Source organism: Macaca mulatta, chromosome 12 (assembly GCF_049350105.2).
Source record: "Macaca mulatta isolate MMU2019108-1 chromosome 12, T2T-MMU8v2.0, whole genome shotgun sequence".
Taxonomy (NCBI): domain Eukaryota; kingdom Metazoa; phylum Chordata; class Mammalia; order Primates; family Cercopithecidae; genus Macaca; species Macaca mulatta.
In genome coordinates, this window is record NC_133417.1 from 66,207,734 (window position 1) to 66,230,231 (window position 22,498).

Consider the following 22,498-nt stretch of genomic DNA (forward strand, 5'->3'; position numbering starts at 1 on the left):
GTGTTTAGTTTCATGATCACTAATATAGGGTCCAACCCCAATTTGCTGGTGTGATTGCACATGAGTTTTTTTTTTTTTTTTTTTTTTTTTTGAGTCTCACTCACTCTGTCACCCAGGCTGGAGTGTAGTGGCGTGATCTCAGCTCACTGCAACCTCCGTCTCCCGGGTCCAAGTGATTCCTCTGCCTGGGCCTCCCAAGTAGCTGAGATTACAGGCGTGTGCCACCACACCCAGCTAATTTTTGTGTTTTTAGTAGCGACGGGCTTTCACCATTTTTTTTTGGTTTGTTTGTTTTAGAGGTATGAAGTAGGAGATCAGGGGTCTCACAGCCTTCAGAGCTGAGAGCCACGAACAGAGATTTGCCCACGTATTTATTAACAGCAAGCCAGTCATTAGCATTGTTTCTACAGATGTTGGATTAACTAAAAGTATCCCTTATAGGAAATGAAGGGATGGGCTAAAATAAAGGGATGGGCTTGGCTAGTTATCTGCAGCAGGAGCATGTCCTTAAGGCACAGATGGCTCATGCTGTTGTTTGTGGTTCAAGAACGCCTTTTTTTTTTTTTTTTTTTTTTAATTTAAGTTCTAGGGTACATATGCACAACGTGCAGGTTTGTTACATATGTATACATGTGCCATGTTGGTGTGCTGCACCCATTAACTTGTCATTTACATTAGGTATATCTCCTAATGCTATCATTCCCCTCTTCCCCCTCCCCACAATAGGACCCGGTGTGGGGCTTTCACCATTTTAACCAGGCTAGTCTTGAATTGCTGACCTCAACTGATTCGCCCGCCTTGACTTCCCAAAGTGCTGGGATTACAGGCATGAGCCACTGTGCCCAGCCTAGATAAATCTTTTATTCTCAGCTTCATGGCTTTTCATCCTGACAATAAGGAAGTTATAGATGGAATACCAGAATGTGAAGGAAACTTTGAGATTACCTAATACAAGCCCTTAATTCATAGATCTCTAAACTGAGGATCAGAAAGATTGACATAAGGTCACTCAGTAAATAGGGCATTTATCTCGTTATCTTGGCATTGAAAAGCTAGGCTATATGAAAAATTAGAGATACTTTGTGTAATATTAATATGAATGTCATTCATTCATCAGATGTTTATTGAGCTATTATTAGATATTGTTCTAGAATATAGACCCTAGTGGTCTTGAAATGAATAGGTCAAAATCCCTGCCTTCTTGATTTCCCTTTAGTGGGAGAGAAATGCAGTAAACAAGTAAACAAAAATTTCAGGTCTTTGTAAGCGTTATACAAGTAATACAGCAGGTTAAGGGAAGAAAGATTTTGATTTTGTTTAAGGTAGTGTAGTGCGACTATTTTAGGTATAGTATTGTTAGGGAAGACATCTATCTATAAGGAAGAGAGGAAGGCAAGTTATGCAAAGATGAGAATAGCCTTCTAGGTAGAAGGACAGCAAATGCAAAGGCCTTGGTGTTGGAGTACTCCTTAAGTTATATTAATATAAATACAGGAGCATTCTAATTGGAGTTTATTTGCATTAATAAAGTTAAATTTAAATCATTAAGTCAAAATTTTTTTTTTTTTCTCTAGACAATGAAGGGGGTATCCTCAAGGCAGAAAAATAATTACTTTTTCTTTATTTTTTAGATGTTGCTAAATTTGCATAAGAAGAGTTGGATGGAAGGTTTGACACTTCAGGACTACAGTGAACACTGTAAACACAATGAATCAGTGGTAAAAGAGATGTTAGAATTAGCCAAGAATTACAATAAGGTAAAAGTTACTTCCACCATTTGTTCTTTATAATCTTTGGAATACATATGATTAGATGCCAAGCATTGTATAAGTAATTAAAAATAGAGAAGCCTTTTTTGTAAATAAAATAGTAAATATTTGCTTAGCAGTTCATCTGGTCTGCAACTACTCACCCTTGCCTTTGTAATGCAAAGGCAGCCTTACACAATATGTAAAGGAATGAATGTGTTTGGGTTCTATTAAAACAAGCAGCTAGCCAGATTTGTCCCATGGGCTATAGTTTTTCAACTCCTGTTGAAGACCATGTAATACAGTTGCATATTTGAAATCTCTTCATTATTTAAGGTATGTTTTTCTTGAAGGGGACAGGGAGTAAGGGGATATAGATAACGATTAACAGCACTTACTACTTGCTGTGTATAATTTATATTATGAATGTTTCTATTTTTCATTTAATAATTATTTATTGGCTGGGCGCGGTGGCTCAAGCCTGTAATCCCAGCACTTTGGGAGGCCGAGACGGGCGGATCACGAGGTCAGGAGATCGAGACCATCCTGGCTCACACGGTGAAATTCCGTCCTGACTAAAAAATACAAAAAACTAGCTGGGTGAGGTGGTGGGCGCCTGTAGTCCCAGCTACTCGGGAGGCTGAGGCAGGAGAATGGCGTAACCCGGGAGGCGGAGCTTGCAGTGAGCTGAGATCCGGCCACTGCACTCCAGCCTGGGTGACAGAGAGAGACTCCGTCTCAAACAAACAAACAAACAAAAATAATTATTTATTAAAAATCGAATGTGCCAGGCATATCATACATGTATACATATAGATTGCAACTCATTAATGGTTTGAAAACCTGCAATCTGAAAATACACATTTATACATTATGCAATGTTACATTAACAAATATTTATTGAACATCTCTTATACAAGTTATAGTAAAAAAATGAATCCTTGCTTTATTTATAGGAAAACAGGAACAGTTAGACAAGCTTCTAAATAATCAGCGCATTAGTTATAAATCAGTCTGTACCATAACACCTTCATATTCAGATTGTCCACAGACCAGCTATATCAGCATCACCTAGGATCTTGTTAGAAATGCAGACTTTCAGACCTACTGGCTCAAAATCTACACTTTAACAAGTTCTCCAGGAGATCTGTATACTCTTGAAATTAGACATTAGGAAATACTACCATAGAGAAGACCATGGGAAGCCCTGTAGGAGTTCAGAGGCTCTGACTTTGAAGCTGGCCAACATTCAGGTTGCTGTCTTACAGATAAACAACAATCGAACTAGGCCTTAAAGCATAAATAAGGCTTGAACATACAAAGAAATGTTACCCTAGGCAAAATAAACATCACAGGCAAGGGCTAGGAGATAGAAAAGGCATAGAACAGATCCCGCAATCCCACCACTGGTTGCACATCCAAAGAAATGAAATCAGTATGTTGAAGAGATGTATATACTCCCATGTTCATTGGAGCATTATTCATAGTACCCAAGATATGGAGTCAACCTAAGTGTCAATCAACAGAGGAATAAAGAAGATGTGGTATATAGATATACATACAATGGAATACTATTCAGCCATTAAAAAAAAGGAAATCCTGTCATTTATGACAACATGGATAAACCTGAAAGGCATTATTTTAAGTGAAATAAGCCAGGTATTGAAAGCCAAGTACCACATCATCTCACTTATATGTGAAATCTAAAAAAGTTGAACTCATGGAAGTAGAGAGTAGAATTGTGGTTACCAGGAATGTGAGGTTTGGGTGGAGCAGGGTGGGTGGGGAGGTGTTGGGGAGAAAACAACACACAGGACATGTTTAGGAAACAATATGCTTGGCTAGTATGCATAGTACCTGAGGGTGAACAGTGGGGAATTAAGTTTTAAAAAGTTTTTGAAGTCAAATAACAGCACTTGGGATGTCAGGATAAGAGGTTTTTTTGAGGAGTTTTTTGTTTTGTTTGTTTTGTGAGATGGAATCTTGCTCTGTCACCCAGACTGGAGTATAGTGGTACGATCTTGGCTCACTGCAACATCTGTCTCCTGGGTTCAAGAGATTATTCTGCCTCAGCCTCCCAAGTAGCTGGGATTACAGGTGCCCGCTGCAACACCTGGCTAATTTTTATATCTTTTAGTAGAGACGGAGTTTCACCATGTTGTCCATGGCTGGTCTCAAACTCCTGACCTCAGGTTATCGACCCGCCTTGGCCTCCCAAAGTGCTGGGATTACAGGAGTGAGCCACCGTGCCTGGCCTAAGAGTTATTTTTGATCAGAGGCATGATATGCTTAGAACCTGACTTTAGAAACATAATTTCACAACAGTATAGAAGGAATGCTGCAAGAGAAGATTTGAAATGGAGAGTCTGTTTGAGAGGAGCTTGCTACTACCCAAACAAAAGATACGAAGAGTCTGTATTATTACCATGGTAGCAGTGGGAATGGAGGTATCAATAGGCAAATAAAAAAAGCATGGTACTGGTTGGATAGACGAAGTAAAAGCAGGAGGAGGAATCAAAGAGGAATTCAAAGTTTCCTGCCTGGGTGACCAGTAGTATGGTAGTACCACTAGCATTTTCAATTTAGGTACAAGTAGAAGGATTGAGGAAGGAGGTAAAGAGTTTATTTTTAAGGAAGCAATTAGAAATGTGGGACTAGGAATTAATGGTAAGGGCTAGAGCTCAAGATTTCAGGATCATAGTTAAGATTGTTGTTAGTTATTACACCAAAACATAATATTTCCCTTTTAAAAATAAATACATCTTTTATCCAAGAGACAGTGTATAAAATTTACCAAGTGTAACAAGAAGACTTTTGAGAGAACTAAGCTTTAAAATAAAGTTGATGGGCCCATGCAAATGGAAATCCCAGCAGAATTAGGGTTGGCTTTGAAAAGTATGCCCTGATTATAGTGTTTCAACTGGAAATCCCCATTAGTGCTAGATCGTAGGGAAAATATTTCTTATCTTTCTAGTGTATGTTTTCATGCTGTGGAGATTAGATAAAGAGAAATAAATCACTTACCATATTTTAAATAGTTAACCTTTTATAAGTAAAAAAGTTATGACTTAAGTAATTATTCAGCAGACTGTAGGAATGGTTTTCATTTCTCTGTAACATTACACGTTTAAGTAAATTTGTATTGGTACCACTGCCAGGAAATAACCTATTTATGGTTACTGCTGCCCATCTACAGAAGTTTTTCCTATTTTACAGTTTTAAAAAATCTCTGTAGTACTCAAAAACTTGTAAGGTTTGGTTATAAAATGAAAACAATGTGTAAGCTGTGATATGAAAGAGTCCAAATTTGGGAATGTAATTCCCTCTGTGATTGAAAGAAATACGGTGGGTTTTTTTAGTAACACTTAAAATATAAAAAGAAAGGCCCAAGCTACCAATTCTTCATAGTATTCTTTTTAATTGGTTGGTGTTTTAAGCTAAGGTAATTACTGTTGGATGCCAGTTAGGTCCTAAAGTAAAAGAAGGTTAGAAAATAATTAAATTCTTATGTCGCAAGTTTTCAGTTTCAAGTCTGAATTCCACACAAATTCTGCTTGATTATTATTAGTCATTTGATTTTTTCTAATTACTGAACCACAACACCCACAGTTCTGTTTTTCCAAGTCTCCTAATTTATTCATGCCAAGATGCATCTGCTATTTTTTTTAAAATTTTGATAATGTTTGATTACATACTTGTAAATGAATGTGCAGGTGAAAAAATGAATTGCGAAGAACATTTTAAGAATAGCATAGAAACAAAAATTTACCTTTTTTTTCCCCAAGCATGTAGCGCTATAAATTCTGAGATCTGACAGTTTACTGTTCAGGTGGAAATATTGACCTACTTAGTAACCTGAAAGAAAGTTTGAATATTTCTTTTATATGCTTACATATGAAATATGTAAATATACAATTACATTTGGTTTAATACAGTAGCTATACTAAATGCAGATATCTCATTTGGTAGTACAATATGATAAAAACAACAGATATAAATATTGGGGAAAAGAGGTAAGATTATTATTATTTGGATGTGATAGAATGTGTTTGCAATCAAACATAAAAATCTAAGAGAATAAACTTAGAAAACTCTTAGAACTGTTTTAATCAAGAATTATATAATTGGTAAACACAGTTATATAAACTGAAAACAGTCGAAAAATAGGCAAATCAGTTACAGTAGCATCTAAAATTATAAAATATTCAGGAATTAACCATCACAAGAAATGTAAATGTGTAAGTGTGTATGACTTATGTGAAGAAAACGAAAAACATTTGTAAATAAATTGGGACATACCATGTTTCCAAATGGGAAGACTTAGTATTGTAAAGCTGCTGTCAGGCTTCCCAAAAGTTACTATAATTCTAGTAAGAATATTAATGTGAGCTTTGAAAAATTTGATAACATGATGTTAAAGTTTATCTTCATAAAATAACAACTAGCATTTATTGTTTGTTATGAGTCAGAATGGGAGAAAATATTTTTACCTATAACACAGAGTGAGCTAGTACCCAAAAATGCATAATACTCAGAGAATTCCTATAAAATATTTATTTTATTTTTGTTTTTTATTTCTGTAAGTTACTGAGGAACAAGTGGTGTTTGGTTCCATGAGTAAGTTCTTTAATGCCGATTTGTGAGATTTTGGTGCACCCATCCCTTGAGCAGTATACACTGTACCCAATTTGTAGCCTTGGCCTATAAAATATTTTTTTTTAAATAAGTTGAGCAAAAGAGAAAACTCACTGAAAAAAAAGACAAATGGTATATAAACATGGAAAAGTTCTAGCCTTTTTAAGTAGTCAAAAAAAAGTTAAAATAAGTAGAAAATTTTTTTTTCTTTTTAAATAAAAAAGAATTTTTTAGGAAAATATAGCAGTAATGGGAAAGTAATTGATAGAACATTTTTGGAGGCCATCTTTCAGTTTTAAGTGCATATAACTCTTTAAACAACATGTTCTCTGTAGAGGATTTATTATGAAAAATAAAATTTCACAAAAACTAACTTAGAGAAATATCTACAATCTGCTGTTAGATGTACAAAATTAAATTGTATAACAATGTGAAAATAATTCCTATCACGTTATCTTCTCTCCCTTTTTCAAAAGTATCTCTATCTTGCATATATGTCAACATATTGTGTTGGTAGCAGTATGTGTGAGGCAGGAGACTCTATACTTTATGTAATGCCTGAATTATTTTCAGTTTTTGCTTTAAGCAAGTAATACTTATATGTAAGGTTGTGTTAGCTCAAAATAACAATGGCTTAAACAAGGTAGAAAGGTATGTCTCATATTTCAAGGCCAATATAAAACTTCAAAGACATTAGAGACCCAGGTTCATTCTGTCTTTCTGCTCTACTTTCCTTGTGTTGGCCTTCTTCCTTTAGGTCACCTCATGATTCATTGTGATTGCTATAGCTTCAGCCATCTCATCTAAGTTTCATGCAACAGGAAGAGAAGAAAGGGCAAAAGGGGGATAAATCAGTTTCCTTTCAGGATCCTTTGCATAAGTTCCACACAGCACTCCTGATTACAACCGACCCTGGAACTATATGGATTTGAACTGTATAGATTCAAATTTATACATGGATTTTTCTCATAAATATACTAGAATTTTTTTTGAGATGTACAACAATTTGAAAAACACCTCAGACAAACTGCATAGCCCAGAATTATTATTATTATTATTATTATTAAAGACAAGGTCTCACTCTGTCACTCAGTCTGGAGTGCAATAGCATGATCATGGTTCACTGTAGCTTCCACCACTTGGGCTCACGCAATCCTCCTGCCTCAGTCCCCCGAGTAGCTGGGACTACAGGCATGTGCCATCATGCCTAGCTAATTTTTTGTAGAGATGGGGTTTCACTATTTGCCTAGGCTGGTCTTGAACTCCTGGGCTCCAGCAGTCTGCCTGCCTTGGCCTCCCAAAGTGCTGGGATTACAGGCATGAGCCACAGCACCTGGCAGCCCAGAAATATTGGAGAAAAAAAAAAAAAAGGCATGTCACAAATGCATAAAATATAGGAGACACTAGTCTGTTTTATCATTTGCTACCATAAACTATACACTAATCTATTATAAAATAAAAAATTGTCAAAACGTATACATACAAACACAGTTGTACATGGCCCCATGCTCAGTTGAGAAGGTTGAATTGCTTGATATGTACTATAGATTGAGGTCCCCAGCTGCTGTTGCCTGCCATTTCAGACAGGTAATTCACCTTGTAAACAGATAATGTAAACTTATTGTATTGATAAATAAGTATGGTACTGTAAATGTATTTTCTTTTCCCTACACTTTTCCAAATAACATATTCTTTTCTCTAGCTTACATTGTTGTAACAATATAGTATATAATGTATATAACATACAAAATATGTGTTAACTGTTTATATTATCAGTAAGGCTTTCAGTCAACAGTAGGCTATTAATAGTTAAGTGACACACAGATTCTCACCTGTGATGGGTTAGCCCCCATAACCCTCATCCCCATTTGTTCAAGGGTCAACTGTATATCTCATTTGGCAGGACGTAGTTAAATGGACACAACTAGCTGCAAGAAAGTTTATGCAATGTGGTATTTTAGCTGGGATCATTGATACCTGTAGTAAAATCAGGGTTATGTTACAGAAGAAGGGGAAGATGGACATTAGGAAGGTGACTATCAGATTCTGCCATAGAAATGTTTTCCAACAACCTTAACTACAGTTTCTCTTACATGCACACATACACACACACAAGCATGTGTGCACATACATGTATGATCTTTATTGTTCATCTCTATTTCATGTAATTACATTTTGAAATTGAATTCTCTGTGAAATTTTTATGAAGCATCTATGTTGTTTAGGGCCACTTAATAAATCATGCATTTGACATTATTATTATTATTCAAGTTGTATCAGTGAAAAGTAATGATTTCCCCAATTGCCATGAATGTTTCTTTGAGGTCTTTGGAGATACATAGGACTGTGTTTAAGCCACAGTTTCACTGCTTATTGCGTGTCTGGCTAGAGGCAAGTCAGCCTTTCTGAACTGTGTTTCCTTATCTCTAAAATTAGGTTAAGGATTGTGATATATGTGAAGCATCTGGCACATGATAGGCATTTAATAAAATGATGGCTACAACCACTTCTGATGTTATTAATATTATTCTTGACTCCTCTCTCTTTTTCTCACATCTACTCAATCAGTAAACCATTCTGACTAAATTCTTGAGTTAATCTGCTTCTTTGCATTGCCACTTCCGTTGCCTTACCTCCTCATTGGTTTCCTTGCATCTCCAGTCTTTCCCATTCAAATCTATTTTCCATTCTGTAGAATGATCTTTCTAAAATGCATATTGGTCATGCATCAAAGAAAACTATTTAAAAAAGAGAAAAGACAACCTACAGAGTGGGAGAACATTTTTGCAAATCAGATATCTGATAAAGGTCTAATATCTAGAAAATAGAAAGGCATGTGTGGTGGCACATGCCTGTAAGCCCAGCACTTTGGGAGGCCAAACCAGGAGAGGATCATCACTTGAGCCCAGGAGTTCAAGACCTGGGCAACATAGGGAGACCCTCTCTCTACACAAACACACAGAATTAGCTGGGTGTGGTGGCCTGTACCTGTGGTCCCAGCTACTCAGGATGTTGAGGTGGGAGGATCACCTAGGCCCAAGAGGTCAAGGCTGCAGTGAGCCATGATCATACCACTGTACTTCAGCCTGGGCAACAGAGAAAGGCTCTGTCTTTTAAACAAAACAAAACAAAACAAAAATGAAAAGAAAGTATACAAGAATTTAAAATAGGAAAAAAAAAAAAAGAAAGAAACCATAAAGAACTCTTGCAATGCAGCAACAAAAAGATAATCCGGTACAAAATTAGGCAAGGACTTGGATAGAAATTTCCCAGAGAAGATATGAAAATGGTTACAAACACATAAAAAAGATGTTCAATCAATATTATTAATCATTAGAAAAATGCAAATCAAAACCACAATGGCTATAATCAAAACAATGAAAAATAACTAGTGTTGCCAAGGGTATGAAGAAATTACTAGTGGAGATATAAAATGGTACAGCCACTGTTGAAAACAGGTTCCTCAAAAGGTTAAACATACAGTTCCCATATGACCCAGCAATTCTGCTCATAAGTATATACTCAAAAGAACTGAAAATCAGTATTCAAACAAAAAGCATGTATACGAATGTTCATAGCACTATTCACATTAGCTAAAGTTGGAGACAATCCAAATGTCTGTCAGTAGATGAATGGATAAACAAATTGTGGTTTATACGGACAACGTACTACTACTCAGTCATAAAAAGGAATGGAGTGCTGATACATGCTACTACATGGATGGATCTCTAAAACATGGTAAGTTAAGATAGATGCAAAAGGCCACATATTATATGATTCAATTTATATGAAAAAACCAGACTAGGTAAATCCATAGAGACAGAAAACAGATGTGTGGTTGCCAGGGACTTGGGCAAGGCGGGAATGGGGAAGTAACAGCTTAATGGGTACTAGGTTTTCCTTTGGGGTGATGGAATACAGGTGATTGGGGCACTAAATGTGACTGAATCATACACTTTAAAATGGTTAATTTTATGTTATGTGAAATGTACCTCATTTTTTAAAATGCAGATTCGTTCATGTCACTACCTTGCTTTTAAAAAGCCTTTGATGACTGACTTCTCATTGCCTTAGAATGAGGTCCAAACCCCATTTGGCTCCTGCTTGCCTCTGCAGCTTTATTTCTTATCACTCTTATGTCGTTGAAATACTGAGTAATTTGCAGTTCTTCTAACTTATAATGCTTTTTCTTGCTTCCTGGACTGAAGCACTCCTTACCAATATATCCCCATCCCAACTCCTTCTTTTCATTCAATTCTCAGCTTAACCCTTTCTCACTTTTGAGGACCTCACCATACCACCAAGAGTGCTATTTACTCCTTCTTTATTTGCCAATAGAACTTTGTTCTTCTATCAAATGAATTTAATTTTTTTTTAAGGGACCAGGTCTTGCTCTGTTGCCCAGGCGGGCTGCATGATACCATCATATCTCACTGTAGTCTTGACCTCCTGAGTTCAAGCAGTCCTCTTTCCTCAGCCTCCTGAGTAGCTAGGACTCCAAGCACTCACCACTATGCCTGGCTTTTTTTTTTTTTTTTTTTTTTTTAAAAGATACAAAGTCCTGATGTGTTTCCCAAGGTGGTCTCAACTTCTTGGCCTTAAGTGATGCTCCCCCCTCAGCCTCCTGGGTAGCTGAGATTATTACAGTCGTGAGCCACTATGCCCAGCCTAATTACTACTTTTTAATTTCCTGGTTTTTACAGCTAGTCTATAAGCTCTGTGAATTCAGATATTGTCTCATTTTATCTTTAGTACACTGCCAGATAAATGGTAGATGCTCAATAAGTATTTGTTAAATGAATGAAATTATGCTATACTTGTATTTTTCTACCAAAAATGTAACTTTATTAAGTGGCCAATCATAAGCACTGTTATTAACTAATATTAACATAATATAAACTAAAATTTAAGGAAATGCAATGTCCTCTGAGGGGCACCTTTCTTTCTAATCTTCAGCTGTTCTCTATCATGGCACCCTTTGCCCCTCTCCCTTCCTTAAGGCTAACTGGATAAAATATAACCTCCTACATCATTGATCATTTCCTTCCGCCTGCCTCCAGTGTTCTCAGAGTCATAACCTTTTCATGACAGAGTACAGTGCTGATGACAATTTGCTGTTTCCAGCTTGTTAAAAGAGATGAGTGATTTATTTTCTTAGTGCACTGAGTCTTGCATCTCTTTCAGTTATTTTCCTTGTCCTCTTGCCTTCACATCATACCTTTGAACTTCTGAAGTCTCTTCTTTTTACTTCCATGGCCATACAGTCCCATGGTTCTCCTGACTTTTTGGCAACTACACACTCTGCTGCCTTTGCTAGCTAGCTTTGCTGCCTTTGCTATGAGCATTTCCAAGATTCAACCCTTGCCTTTCTGCTCTTCTGTTTTTATACCTTTCTTTAAAAGTCTGTTTTCATAGTTTAGCAATGCCAACAACTTTGAAATCTCTTCATTTCCTCTCATTTGAAATGTATTATCATCTCCACTGTTTGAGACCTTTCCACTTACATATTCATTACTTCAGATGCTGCTGTTCAAGAGTAAGCAGTATTGTCTACCTTACTTTCTACTTTTTCATGACAGTTCCCTCTACCAATTAGGTTATAACTGACACTCATTTTTCTAGGCATCATGTAGGTCTGAAACTTTGGACTCGTCTCTCTTGCTCTTCTTCCACATCCAGCCATTCTCTCATGGTTTTTCCCTTTCCCTATTACTACTAAGTATCACATGATGTGTTACTCCCTAATGCATTCTTTGTGCTCTCACCCTGACTTTCCCTCTCTTTCCTCAGGTGATGCACAAGAAAAAGTTAGGTACATTTACTTAACCCCTATGTCCCTATCGTGCTTTGTGCACACTCCTTTTTTGTATGTTTCACACTGCATTATGATTTGAGATTTATGGGCAAGTAAAGCCCAAATGTGAGCTCCTTGAGATCAAGAAGAGTTTGAAAAATTCCTTTTATGTTAGAAATTTTGCTGGAATTAACATATGAAGTGTAGATTAACTTCTTTATTGAGATGTTTTAAGGATTCAGTAAATTAATATTTGTAAAAATCATGCCTATATTGATGTTTAATTAGTGATGGTAGTAGAAAAGCTAGTTTTAATGTCTCCATATGTAAGCCTCTTATACCTTCTCAGTTTTCTAATTGCTAAATGTTTGTTAATTTTGCTTTCCCAAGTATGTTTTATCAAAGCCAGTTCTTTAAACTTATTCTCAATCCCATAACACATGATGTTTATATAGTCAATACTTTAAAAATCATGAAAGAAGTAAAATACATTGTCTTGAAATCCACTAGCAGTTATGCGTTGATTGCTTAATAGTGAAAACTTAGTATATGCCATTTTAGCAGTTTGTGCTGTCTTATGTAAAAATTGCCGTAATGGTGATATTAAAAAGATATTTAAATGGGATCATGGCATGTTATAGTGTGAACAAAGTTAACATGTTAATGTGGGAAAAAGAAACCAAAGGAATAGTGAAAGAAGCATGATGTGGAATAAGTGACAGGGTGGCAAAAGCAAAGGCTAAGGGAATAGAAGAGAAAACAGATGTTGGAGTAGCTCTAAGTATGTTCAGAAAGTTAAAAAAAAAAAAAAAAGGTCCATTGGAATTGACCTCCTGGAGATCCTTAAGAGTGTTAGTGAAGTGCCAAAGATCCCATCAGTGTTTGTAAAAGGGTAAATAAAGTGATGGAATTTGAGATGCAGATTGTCCATATAAGAAACTTGACTATTAGCAGAAAAAAGAGAATGAGGTTAATGGGTTTAGTAAAAGCCTCTGTAAGATAGGGGGTACATTGGAGGGGATTATGATCACATAACAGACCAAATTCCAAGGATTTCTTAGAACTGTGCAGACCGTGCATGATGGGATAGCCATCTGGGGGTCTTTGTTGATAAACTGTTAAAAACGTTTCTAGTGTGAATAGCCACAAACATTTTCAGTGCTTTTTTGTTGGTTGAGTAAACCGAAGAGCACGAATGCAAAAGCAAAATTTGACGCCAAATCACAGAAGTTGCCATAAACACAGAAGTTCCCTAGTGAGGACACTGCCTGTGCCTGAATTTCATTTGTTTCTGCTGCAACCATTTCTTACATTTTTCCTGGTGACTAGCCAGATTAGAACTGTGAATGAAGACAAACTGGTCTTGCTCAGATGGTAGATGAGATACAGGTAACTTGGGTAGATAGAGAAAATATTTAGGCATTTGATTTGGAATATCTTAGAATCGAAGAGATATGCTTACTCTTTTGTCATGGGGGTTTGCAACCTTAGTATATGCCTAAATCTACAGCTGCTCCTCATTTCCCAGATGGCATCTATGGCGGGGAGTACTTTTTACCATCTGTACTTCTCAAAGAGTTTGTGAACTCTCTCTTTTAATTATTGGGAATGGAAAAACTAATTGGTAAAGTGGGTAAATGATGTAAAAGATTTTTAAAATTTGAATTAGCGCTTTTTATACCTATTTAACTTTTCAAATAAGATCAAGTGCTTTTTGACCTTCATCGTTCATTGTCTATCTACCATCTTTGTTGTTTGCAATACTCCACAATATTCCCTAATAACTGTTCTTTACATGGATTGGTATTTTGAGCCAAATTCCAAAATTTTTGCCTCCTTCCAATACTGTAGTAAGTACTGTTGTTGGCATGTACGTAGAACAACTAACACTGAATGGGTATGTAGTACAAACTTAGTGAATTGTTCCATTCATCTAAATGCTTTTAAGTCAATAAAGTATAGTGTCACAATTTGTGAAAGTAATTCAGAAAAACATACTCTTAATATGTTTTGTCAATGTTTCCATTTATGTAAAACATTGAATAGTGGGAGAACCATTTCCCAGTTAGGAAATACTTTTATAACTGAAAATAATAGAGTGACATCTGACTCTGAAAATGAGCATATTCTCTGTCTAGGGATTTCTAGATTTGGCATGTTATTAACTTTTACTTTTTCTTCTTTTGGGCTTATGAGTCATAAATGCATTTCCTAATGATGTGTTGTAAATAAGTATCTTCTGATAATCAGTAGATACAATACCTATTCACTATCTTTTCTCTTTAGGCAGGTTCTACTGGGGAAAATTCTCTAGATAGTTTGTCCATTTATAAAATTAGACACTTGCCATCTTTGCTCATTTTCAAGTTCTCTGTTTACAAAACTATTAAGAAGGTGTGAAATGCAGCCAAACTTCCCAGTTTATGGGGAATGTCTGATGATTACATTTCCTACATGTTCATTGTTCGCACATGAAGAAATTTGGCAGCTGTGAGACTATAAAGTTCAGAGTATCCAAATCTAACCCTCACTGGGATTTTGGTTCCCTGCTTTCTGCCACCACCATCTCACCCCCTTTTGTAACTCTTTTTTGTGGTAAATGCTGTGTTGGCATTTCTTAAGGTTAGTGATCCTTACATTTTCTTGTTTTTTCAATTTATCAGATGCTATGAATAAATCATAGACTAAAAGTTCACCTGATACAGAGTTTTGTCTTCAGGCCATAACATACCTAAACTGTTAAGATTTCTTATGTGTGAAATTCTCAATAAAGAGGTTTTATATTGGTGCCATTATTGGGAGAGGAGGGCAGTAGTGGTAGCTAATCTAAATGTTATAATTATTTCAGAATTACTCTGCCAGAAAGTTATGATCATACATAGAAGAGTTTGTAGCTAACTTTGAAAGTAGTGGAAAGTGGTTTTCATGTATTGTTTGGGTTAATTTAATTTTGATTATATTTGGTTTTTAGTTCAGGTAATTTTTTGTTGAAAACTTCAAATGACAGTTTCTTCATGGTTACTAAAGATCACTCATGTGGAGTAGTTTCAGATTTTTTTCTGAATACATGTATTAATTTTAGAGATTTAAAGATGTGAAATTACTAAGAGAGAAACCCATGTGATTTGTTTAGTGGATCAAAAGTCAGTAGCTCCTTTGATCCTAAGTGCTATTGATAGTTAAATAGATACTGAAGTTATGGGCAGGCTGGATTGATAAGAAAAAAGGAGACAGAGAAATGGGAAACTGGGAAAGAACTGTGCAAATAGGAAAAGGAGAGGGCAACAGAACAGAATTAGTTAGTACCACAGTGCCATAAGTGCCACTGCAGGTACTTCCATCTCCCATCTCCTGAAGAATTCAGTAATGGTCAATTTGTGTTGCAAATGGTCAACACAACCATTTAGTGATCCTGTTAGATATTTTCAGTACTTTCTGTGTATTTCTTGTCTGTTTTCAAAATGATGCTGCTGATAGTTTTTATTGCCCTGAAGGTTATTATGAAGTTTAGCATAATTTTATTCAGTAGATTCTTTGAATAAAAGTTCTATGAATGAAAATTCTGGTCATCATTATTTTTGGTGATTATCCTGCAGTGGGAATAGAGAATTTATAATTTTAAACTCTGTCCTTTGTGTTTCATTCACAGGCTGTAGAAGAAGAAGATAAGATGACACCTGAACAGCTGGCAATAAAGAATGTTGGCAAGCAGGTGAGGTATACTGTTAATAAGTTATGCAGTTGCATAATAACGTGTTCTTATAGAGTTAAAACTGTTTTACAGCCTATATAATTTTTTTCCTGTCCACTCTACATTTTTCTTCTGTCATGTAAATGTGATACTAATTGTAAAGGTCACTAAATTTATTTGATGTCAGGTTCTCTATAGAGAAGTAAATCACAAATACCTATGAGATACTATCTTCAGTGAAAATAATTTACCAGGAACAAATTAGGACACTTGTGTTCTGAATTAATTTTTTAAGTATTATTTTAATCTACAGATAAATAAGATAATAGAAAAGATAATAGAAGGGTAGATTTATTTCATATGTAACAAGTTTTGTTAATTATGTACTTTATCAATATGTAGGTAATATTCCTGAGAAAGGTTAGAGCCTTATTGGGTTACACTGAGTGAAGAGAAAGGGCTTTAAGTATTTGCTCTTTCACTTTTCTAAGATGAAATATATATTTTAGTCTCTATTATCTGAGGGTGGGGGAAGATACCAACCAATTAAAGGAATCTACAGATTAATTAGACTGTTTTTTAAAGAATGTCGATTACATTTTTTCCCCATTTCATGGAACATGGTTATCATATTGCTGATGTTGGCAGAATCTTGATATTTCAGATGCAAGACACTAAGCTGTCTTTGCTTTCAGCCATCCTACCATATGCTCTGATCCCATCACATCTCACAAGCTATGTAGGTTTGGGCCAGGACCATTCTTGGATGGGAAATCTCTAAGAATCACCCAGCTGCCACAAGAAGTAATGTAGATAACTGAGGGAAGCATGTTACCAATTCACTATAAAATGAATTACTCCAACAGAGCAGTAGGGGCAAAGGTCTGACTTTATCATATGTCATAAATGAGAAAATCAAATTTCACTACCTTCTGAGTATTATAATTTAAAAACAAATACCCCCAAAAAGCAAAATGAAATACAGTTCATTTTGTTTTCTCATCTTATGTGATATCACCCTTGTTATCTTTCCACTACTTATTTTAATCATAATACTAGATCACCAACTTGGAGCCTTATACTTTATGGAATTCAGTAACTGTTTTTTGAATAAATGTCTTTCCGAGGCCATAGTTTCTTGATACAGATTTAAAGCAGCAAATAAAAGGTCTAAATAAAAAATGAAACTGAAAAATATGTAATTGGCAAAGTTTAATAATCATCAGAGTCATTTTTAAAAATATAGTTATTACCTCACTGGTTTGGCCTACGGCATGGCAAAAGCAAAACTGTCTATAATGGAATTAAACCAATATCTTTTTTTCTCCTGCCAGTGTTTCTCAGTCTTTTTCACCTAAAATGCCCTGAGACTTATTTCTGAAATAAAAAATATATTGTAGTCTAGTCACTTGAAATTATTTGTAACATGTTGTATCTCTGGGTTGTTTTAAAAAAACAGTGTATTAAAATAAGGGTTAGAAAAGCACGGCCAAGAAATAATTCCAATAATGAGCATTTGTTTAAAGTTAGGAGTCTTGGGTATTTTAACAATAACCGTAAGAATATAATCCTTTAAATTATAATTTTTCTATTGTGTATAATGTATATTCCTTATTTCAAAACTTTCAAATTTTGCTCAAATACTTAATCCCACCTAAAACATAAATACATACTAAGCATTTTAATTTAAATTCCTTTATTACAATACAATTTTAAGCCTCCTTTTTAACTCAGTCTATTTCAAAAATAGATATGATCGGGTTTAAGTTAAAGGATTGTACCTATATAATTTTCGATGATACATTTTTTCAGAATAGCTACATGAAACATTCTTAACATTTTAGAATTGATCCAAATTGTATTTAAATTCTTCAACTACAAACAGCAACTTTTGATCCAAGAATATTTTCTGAATCATTTAAAGCACTACTCTTAAAAGATTAAGATTGTACAGAATTCTGATTTTTGCTATTATAAAACATAGAAGAAGTGCTGAGAATTCACACTGAACTCTTACCCATTGGTATGTCCGCTTTGAATTAAGCATTCCCTCAGACATTCAAGATATATGAATGGTAGAGAATATACACATCTATGCAGACAGGTAGACATATGTAAATGAACTTTTAAAAAAATCAGATGATTGTAAGCTGTATAGAATTCCTTGTTACTCCTCATAAAAATCTCTGGTACACAGTCATTGCATTGTGTAAATCAAGCTTTCATTGTGTAATCTATTATTTTATTAGCTACTTAACTTATTGATTTAGAAATTCTAAGAATGTAACAATATACTAGTAAAGTTAAATTGTGAAATATTTAAGTTAGGTCTGGCTTTCTTTACCAGTTTCATCGGCTACTGAAAAAAATTTAAGTAATTTATCTACCAATAATATGGTTCTGTTTTCTCTCTCCTTATTTTTGCTCTTTTAGGACCCCAAACGTCATTTGGAGGAACATGTGGATGTACTTATGACCTCAAATATTGTCCAGTGTTTAGCAGCTATGTTGGATACTGTTGTATTTAAATAAAGCAACGAAAAACGCTATTGATGATGCTTTCAGTGTATATTCCTCTGTTGTTCCTAATGCTCAAAATCAAGGGACCTCTGAAGGTGTACTTGGCTAAATGTAAGACATCTGGCATCATCTGCAGCACCGTAACACCTTCAGTCTCAGTTGTGCAATTACTTCTGTTTCTTTAGTCAGGGTCTTTGCAGATTCTAAAGTTATACATGAGTACATCAAAGTGGACAAATTTTGTTAAGATCCCATTTAATATTTGAAAAAATCAGTAGCACAAATATATTTTGATTGTTACTTACAAAATAAAATACATTTACAGTCTATGCTTCCTGAGGTCTTTTTGGCAATGGGTGGGATTGATGGAATAACGTTTGACAGTGGTCTAGAAATCTCACACAAAGATATGTTTCCCTTTGCATTTTAAGATCTTATAACACATAAAACATCAGTGTGATAACAAACTTTCACAAATGTATAATGATTTCCATTAATGAGTGGCTACCTAATTAGTAACTCAGAAAAAATGTTGACATTTTATTAGCATTTGTCATAAGCTAAATATTGTATACTCACTCTCTTATAAACATATTATACTTTTAGGATTTTGGAGGAGTACATTTACAAAGAAAAGGGAGCAATTTTAATTTAGACTTTATCATGTTTTAAAAGAGTACATTTCTACCAACAGTTTTGAAACTGGGAACTGGCTACTGCAGACTCTACTGGACTTTTATCTAAAATAACCACAGAAAGTATATAATGTCTAAAAAGCAAAATGAGAAAAGTAGTCATAATGTGAGGTTAATATAAGCTTATAAGCAATAATTTTGTCATTGTTTGGTCTCATCTTTTCTAAATTAGGACTACCCAGTTTTCTAATAGAGAAAAAAAATGGCTAATACCAACTTCTAATGTGATGTACAAAAGTAACTGCCCCTGTTATTACTTACGGTTCAGAACCATACTGATAATACCAAGGAGTATGGCAAAAGATAGACAAAGATCTAATTCTAGTCTACACCCTTGCTTGTGAAAATGTGGTGAGAGTATTACTAAGGCTTCATTAAAGGAAGGTTTTACATGGGGACTTGGAATTTAACTTAACCTACTAGAACTGTTATGAGTGCTGTGATAGATAAAGTTACTGTCCTACTGGAACAAGTCTAGGCTCTTATTGGTTGCCTAGTGAAGTTACCAGAAACTGAAAGTAGAAATGGCTTAAATTCCCAGTATGTTTCACAATATCTTTTTTGGTGGATAAGAAGTATTCTGAGCATTTCTTGCTTGTCCTGTGGTTTATTGTTTCAGATATAGTGACAGTATATTTTATGTAGGACATGTAAAATGTATTAAAGTTGTTGGGATTACATTTAACCGTTTAAAATTAAAATATAAGTGGAAGTTAGTGAAATTTTATTTTGCCTAATTCAAACTTGTGTGCAGGCTTTTTGGATATGATTTTTCCCTTTACAAATAAGATTCTCTAACTTATTTCGCAGATGTTGTTAATGAGTGCTAGTCAGTGATTTCTGGGGGGCACAGTGCCCTCAGAAGAAGGCCTTAACATTTCAAGAACTATTCTCAATATGTGGGTTGAAAGGGTTTTTTGTTTTTGTTTTCCACTTAGTCCTCTGAAAATATCCTGAATCCTGTGACTGGGAAGGCTTACCTTGCCTGTTTTTGCCCTTATTTGATCACCCCATCTTCCTGGACTCCCTGTAGCCACACACCACTTACTGTCACTTGGTTCATGTTGGTGACATTGCCAATTTCAGAACCTTGTCAAAATCTTTGCTAGCAAAAACCTATATTTTTGTAGATTTGGAGTCGATCAAAATCAAGATGCCCTAAGAGGCGAGGCTCAGTGAACACATTTGTCTTGGAATGTACAGCTATTTTCACAGCAGCCTGATGTCCCAGGCCCAGTTAGGCATTGAAAAGATGCGTTTAATCACAAACTCAGGAAGCTGTTTAAGACTATGTGTGCGCACACACGTGCACGCATTCAAGCATGCTTATGTGAGCATATCTACCCCTCCACCATGCAGAGGTAAAGCAGCTCTGGAAACAAAACTGTTTGTCTCTAGTGCAGAAATGTCCCTGCTTTTCTCTCAGACTAGTATGGTGGCACTGAAAGCTCTGGCCTCACCATTCAAAGTGTCATCTGCCTGGACCAATAGCATCTGGGTCTTATGGAAATTTGTTATATATACAGAAAGCAAGCCCCACCCCAGGCCTATTGAATCATAATCAAGAATTCTGGTGTGGTTCATATACACTTTAAGGTTTGAGAAGCCCTGGCCTTCTTTTAGAAGTATGGTTCACAGGCACGTGTGGTGATTCTGAGGAAAGCCTTAATTTTCCTTAGTATATATAAATTCAAGGCATAGCCTATATTTGAGCAGTCACTGAATTTGTTACTGATAATCCAAAGTGGGTCAGAGAGCACATCAATTCCTTAAAAACTCTGAAGAAGGTGCACTCTTTCCCTTTTCTATCCTTTAACACCTTAACATCTCATTTTAGCATTCTTCCTTTAAAAAAAAAAAAAAGAAAGAAAAGAAAAAAGCAGTTTAGGGTGTCCAGAATGGCAAAGCCTCAAAAAGAGCCCAGGTGATGTCTCACCTCTTTACACACTTAAGGCTCTGTCCCACTGAGAACGGAGGAAAGTACTGTTTTCCGAAGCAACGGAGGGAGAGGCACTCAGGGACAGAGAAGTTGAAGATGGGAGAAAGACGGAAACGAAAGTAGCCAAAAGTAGTCAAGAGGTCAAAAGCCTCTCATGAGGCAAATGGCGGTAGAAGGTCAAGGGCAGAAAAACAAGTGTCAAATGGCATCCCCTACTCCCCTCCCCCGCACCCCAACGACTCAACAGCTAAGACTGCTTGTTTATGAAGCTTCCTGACCAAGAGCTGAGGTTTGCTTTCGAAAGGAAAAATGGGTCTGGCTCTCTTTTTATCCCAGAAAATTGTCTCGGCTTTAGTCTGGGACATCTGGTCATCAACCTGCCCTGTCCAGGCCGCCCGCGCAGGGCCTTGCCCGCGGCGCCCTGATGGAGGCCGCAGCTGGTGCCCTCTGTAGCCAAGGCGCCCAGCCCGCCTCGAGGGGCGCAGTCTCGGCTGAGCGCTGACCGCTCAGCCCACCGAGGTGCCGCTCTGAAAATGCACCACAGTGGCGAAGCGGCGAGTCTGGTTAACCCGTCTCCGCCCATGCTCAGGACCCCACCCAATGTCCCCAAGCGCTGCTCTCACTCTGAGAGCTGCCCCAGGTACGGGTAGGACAGACGCGCTCTCTCGAAGCCAGAAGCTCCCCCGGCTGAGGTGCCCAGGCCGCGCCTCCAGCACGGAAAGAGTGTGTGCCCCTGGGGTCTGCACCAGACGCAGCTCAACCCGCGCTCCCTCACTCCCCCGGGCGGAGCCCGCCCTCGGGCCGGCCAGCTCTCGGGGCCGAGCGGAGCTCCGGGCGGCGCTCCTCCTGCTCATTCCCGCGCGGCTCGGCGTCCGGGACGAAAGCCGCGGGAGGGCAGGTCAGCGAGCGCCGGGCCGCGGGAGGCAGTTTTGGGCAGATAAAAAGCCTCTGCCGCTGTTGGCCCTCTGGCTCAGGCCGAGGGCTGGGCTCCTCTGTAGAGCGGATGCTGAGAGACCTCCTTCCTACACCTCGGGGTCTCTTTGGGCCTCGTGCTATTTATTTGTGCCAACATCCTTTTAAATTGGTTTTTTTCTATTCCTCTTTAGATTCTTTTTCCTTTTAAAATTACTGGCATGGATGCTTTTTCTCCCCTCCAGATTATATAAACATTAAACACACACACACACACACACACACACACACACACACACACACACACACACGTTTTCAGTAGCGATTACTGTGTTGACACCACTTCCACTCTGTCTCCCCAGATCAGCGCTTCTGACGAGCCCATTTGCACGGGGACTCGGCCCTCTCTTTTCCTGGCGAAGCTTTTGAACCTGTCGCCAAGCCAGTACCTCAGAGAGAAGGATATACAGAGGGACGAGAAGGATGCATGGCGCCTACCCCCAGTTAGATGCTCTTCAGATAATCTGCAACCAAGTTCGCTGATAAAATATTTAGTAAAGACCT

At 36.8% G+C, this 22,498-nt stretch overlaps 1 protein-coding gene across 2 annotated transcripts in view; it reads left to right on the forward strand.

The window, feature by feature from the left end:
• The window catches only part of PSMD14 (proteasome 26S subunit, non-ATPase 14), a 109,499-nt gene extending 90,784 nt beyond the window's left edge, over positions 1–18,715 (forward strand). The window contains exons 10-12 of one of the 2 annotated variants that reach the window (NM_001261490.1): positions 1,632–1,757; positions 15,827–15,889; positions 18,302–18,661. In NM_001261490.1, the coding sequence (NP_001248419.1) occupies positions 1,632–1,757; positions 15,827–15,889; positions 18,302–18,400 (288 nt within the window). In that variant the 3' untranslated portion in view covers positions 18,401–18,661. Of the gene's footprint in view, positions 1–1,631; positions 1,758–15,826; positions 15,890–18,301 lie in introns of both variants that reach the window. The other variant, XM_015110171.3, reaches the window with a different exon arrangement.
• Positions 18,716–22,498: the final 3,783 nt, after the last annotated feature.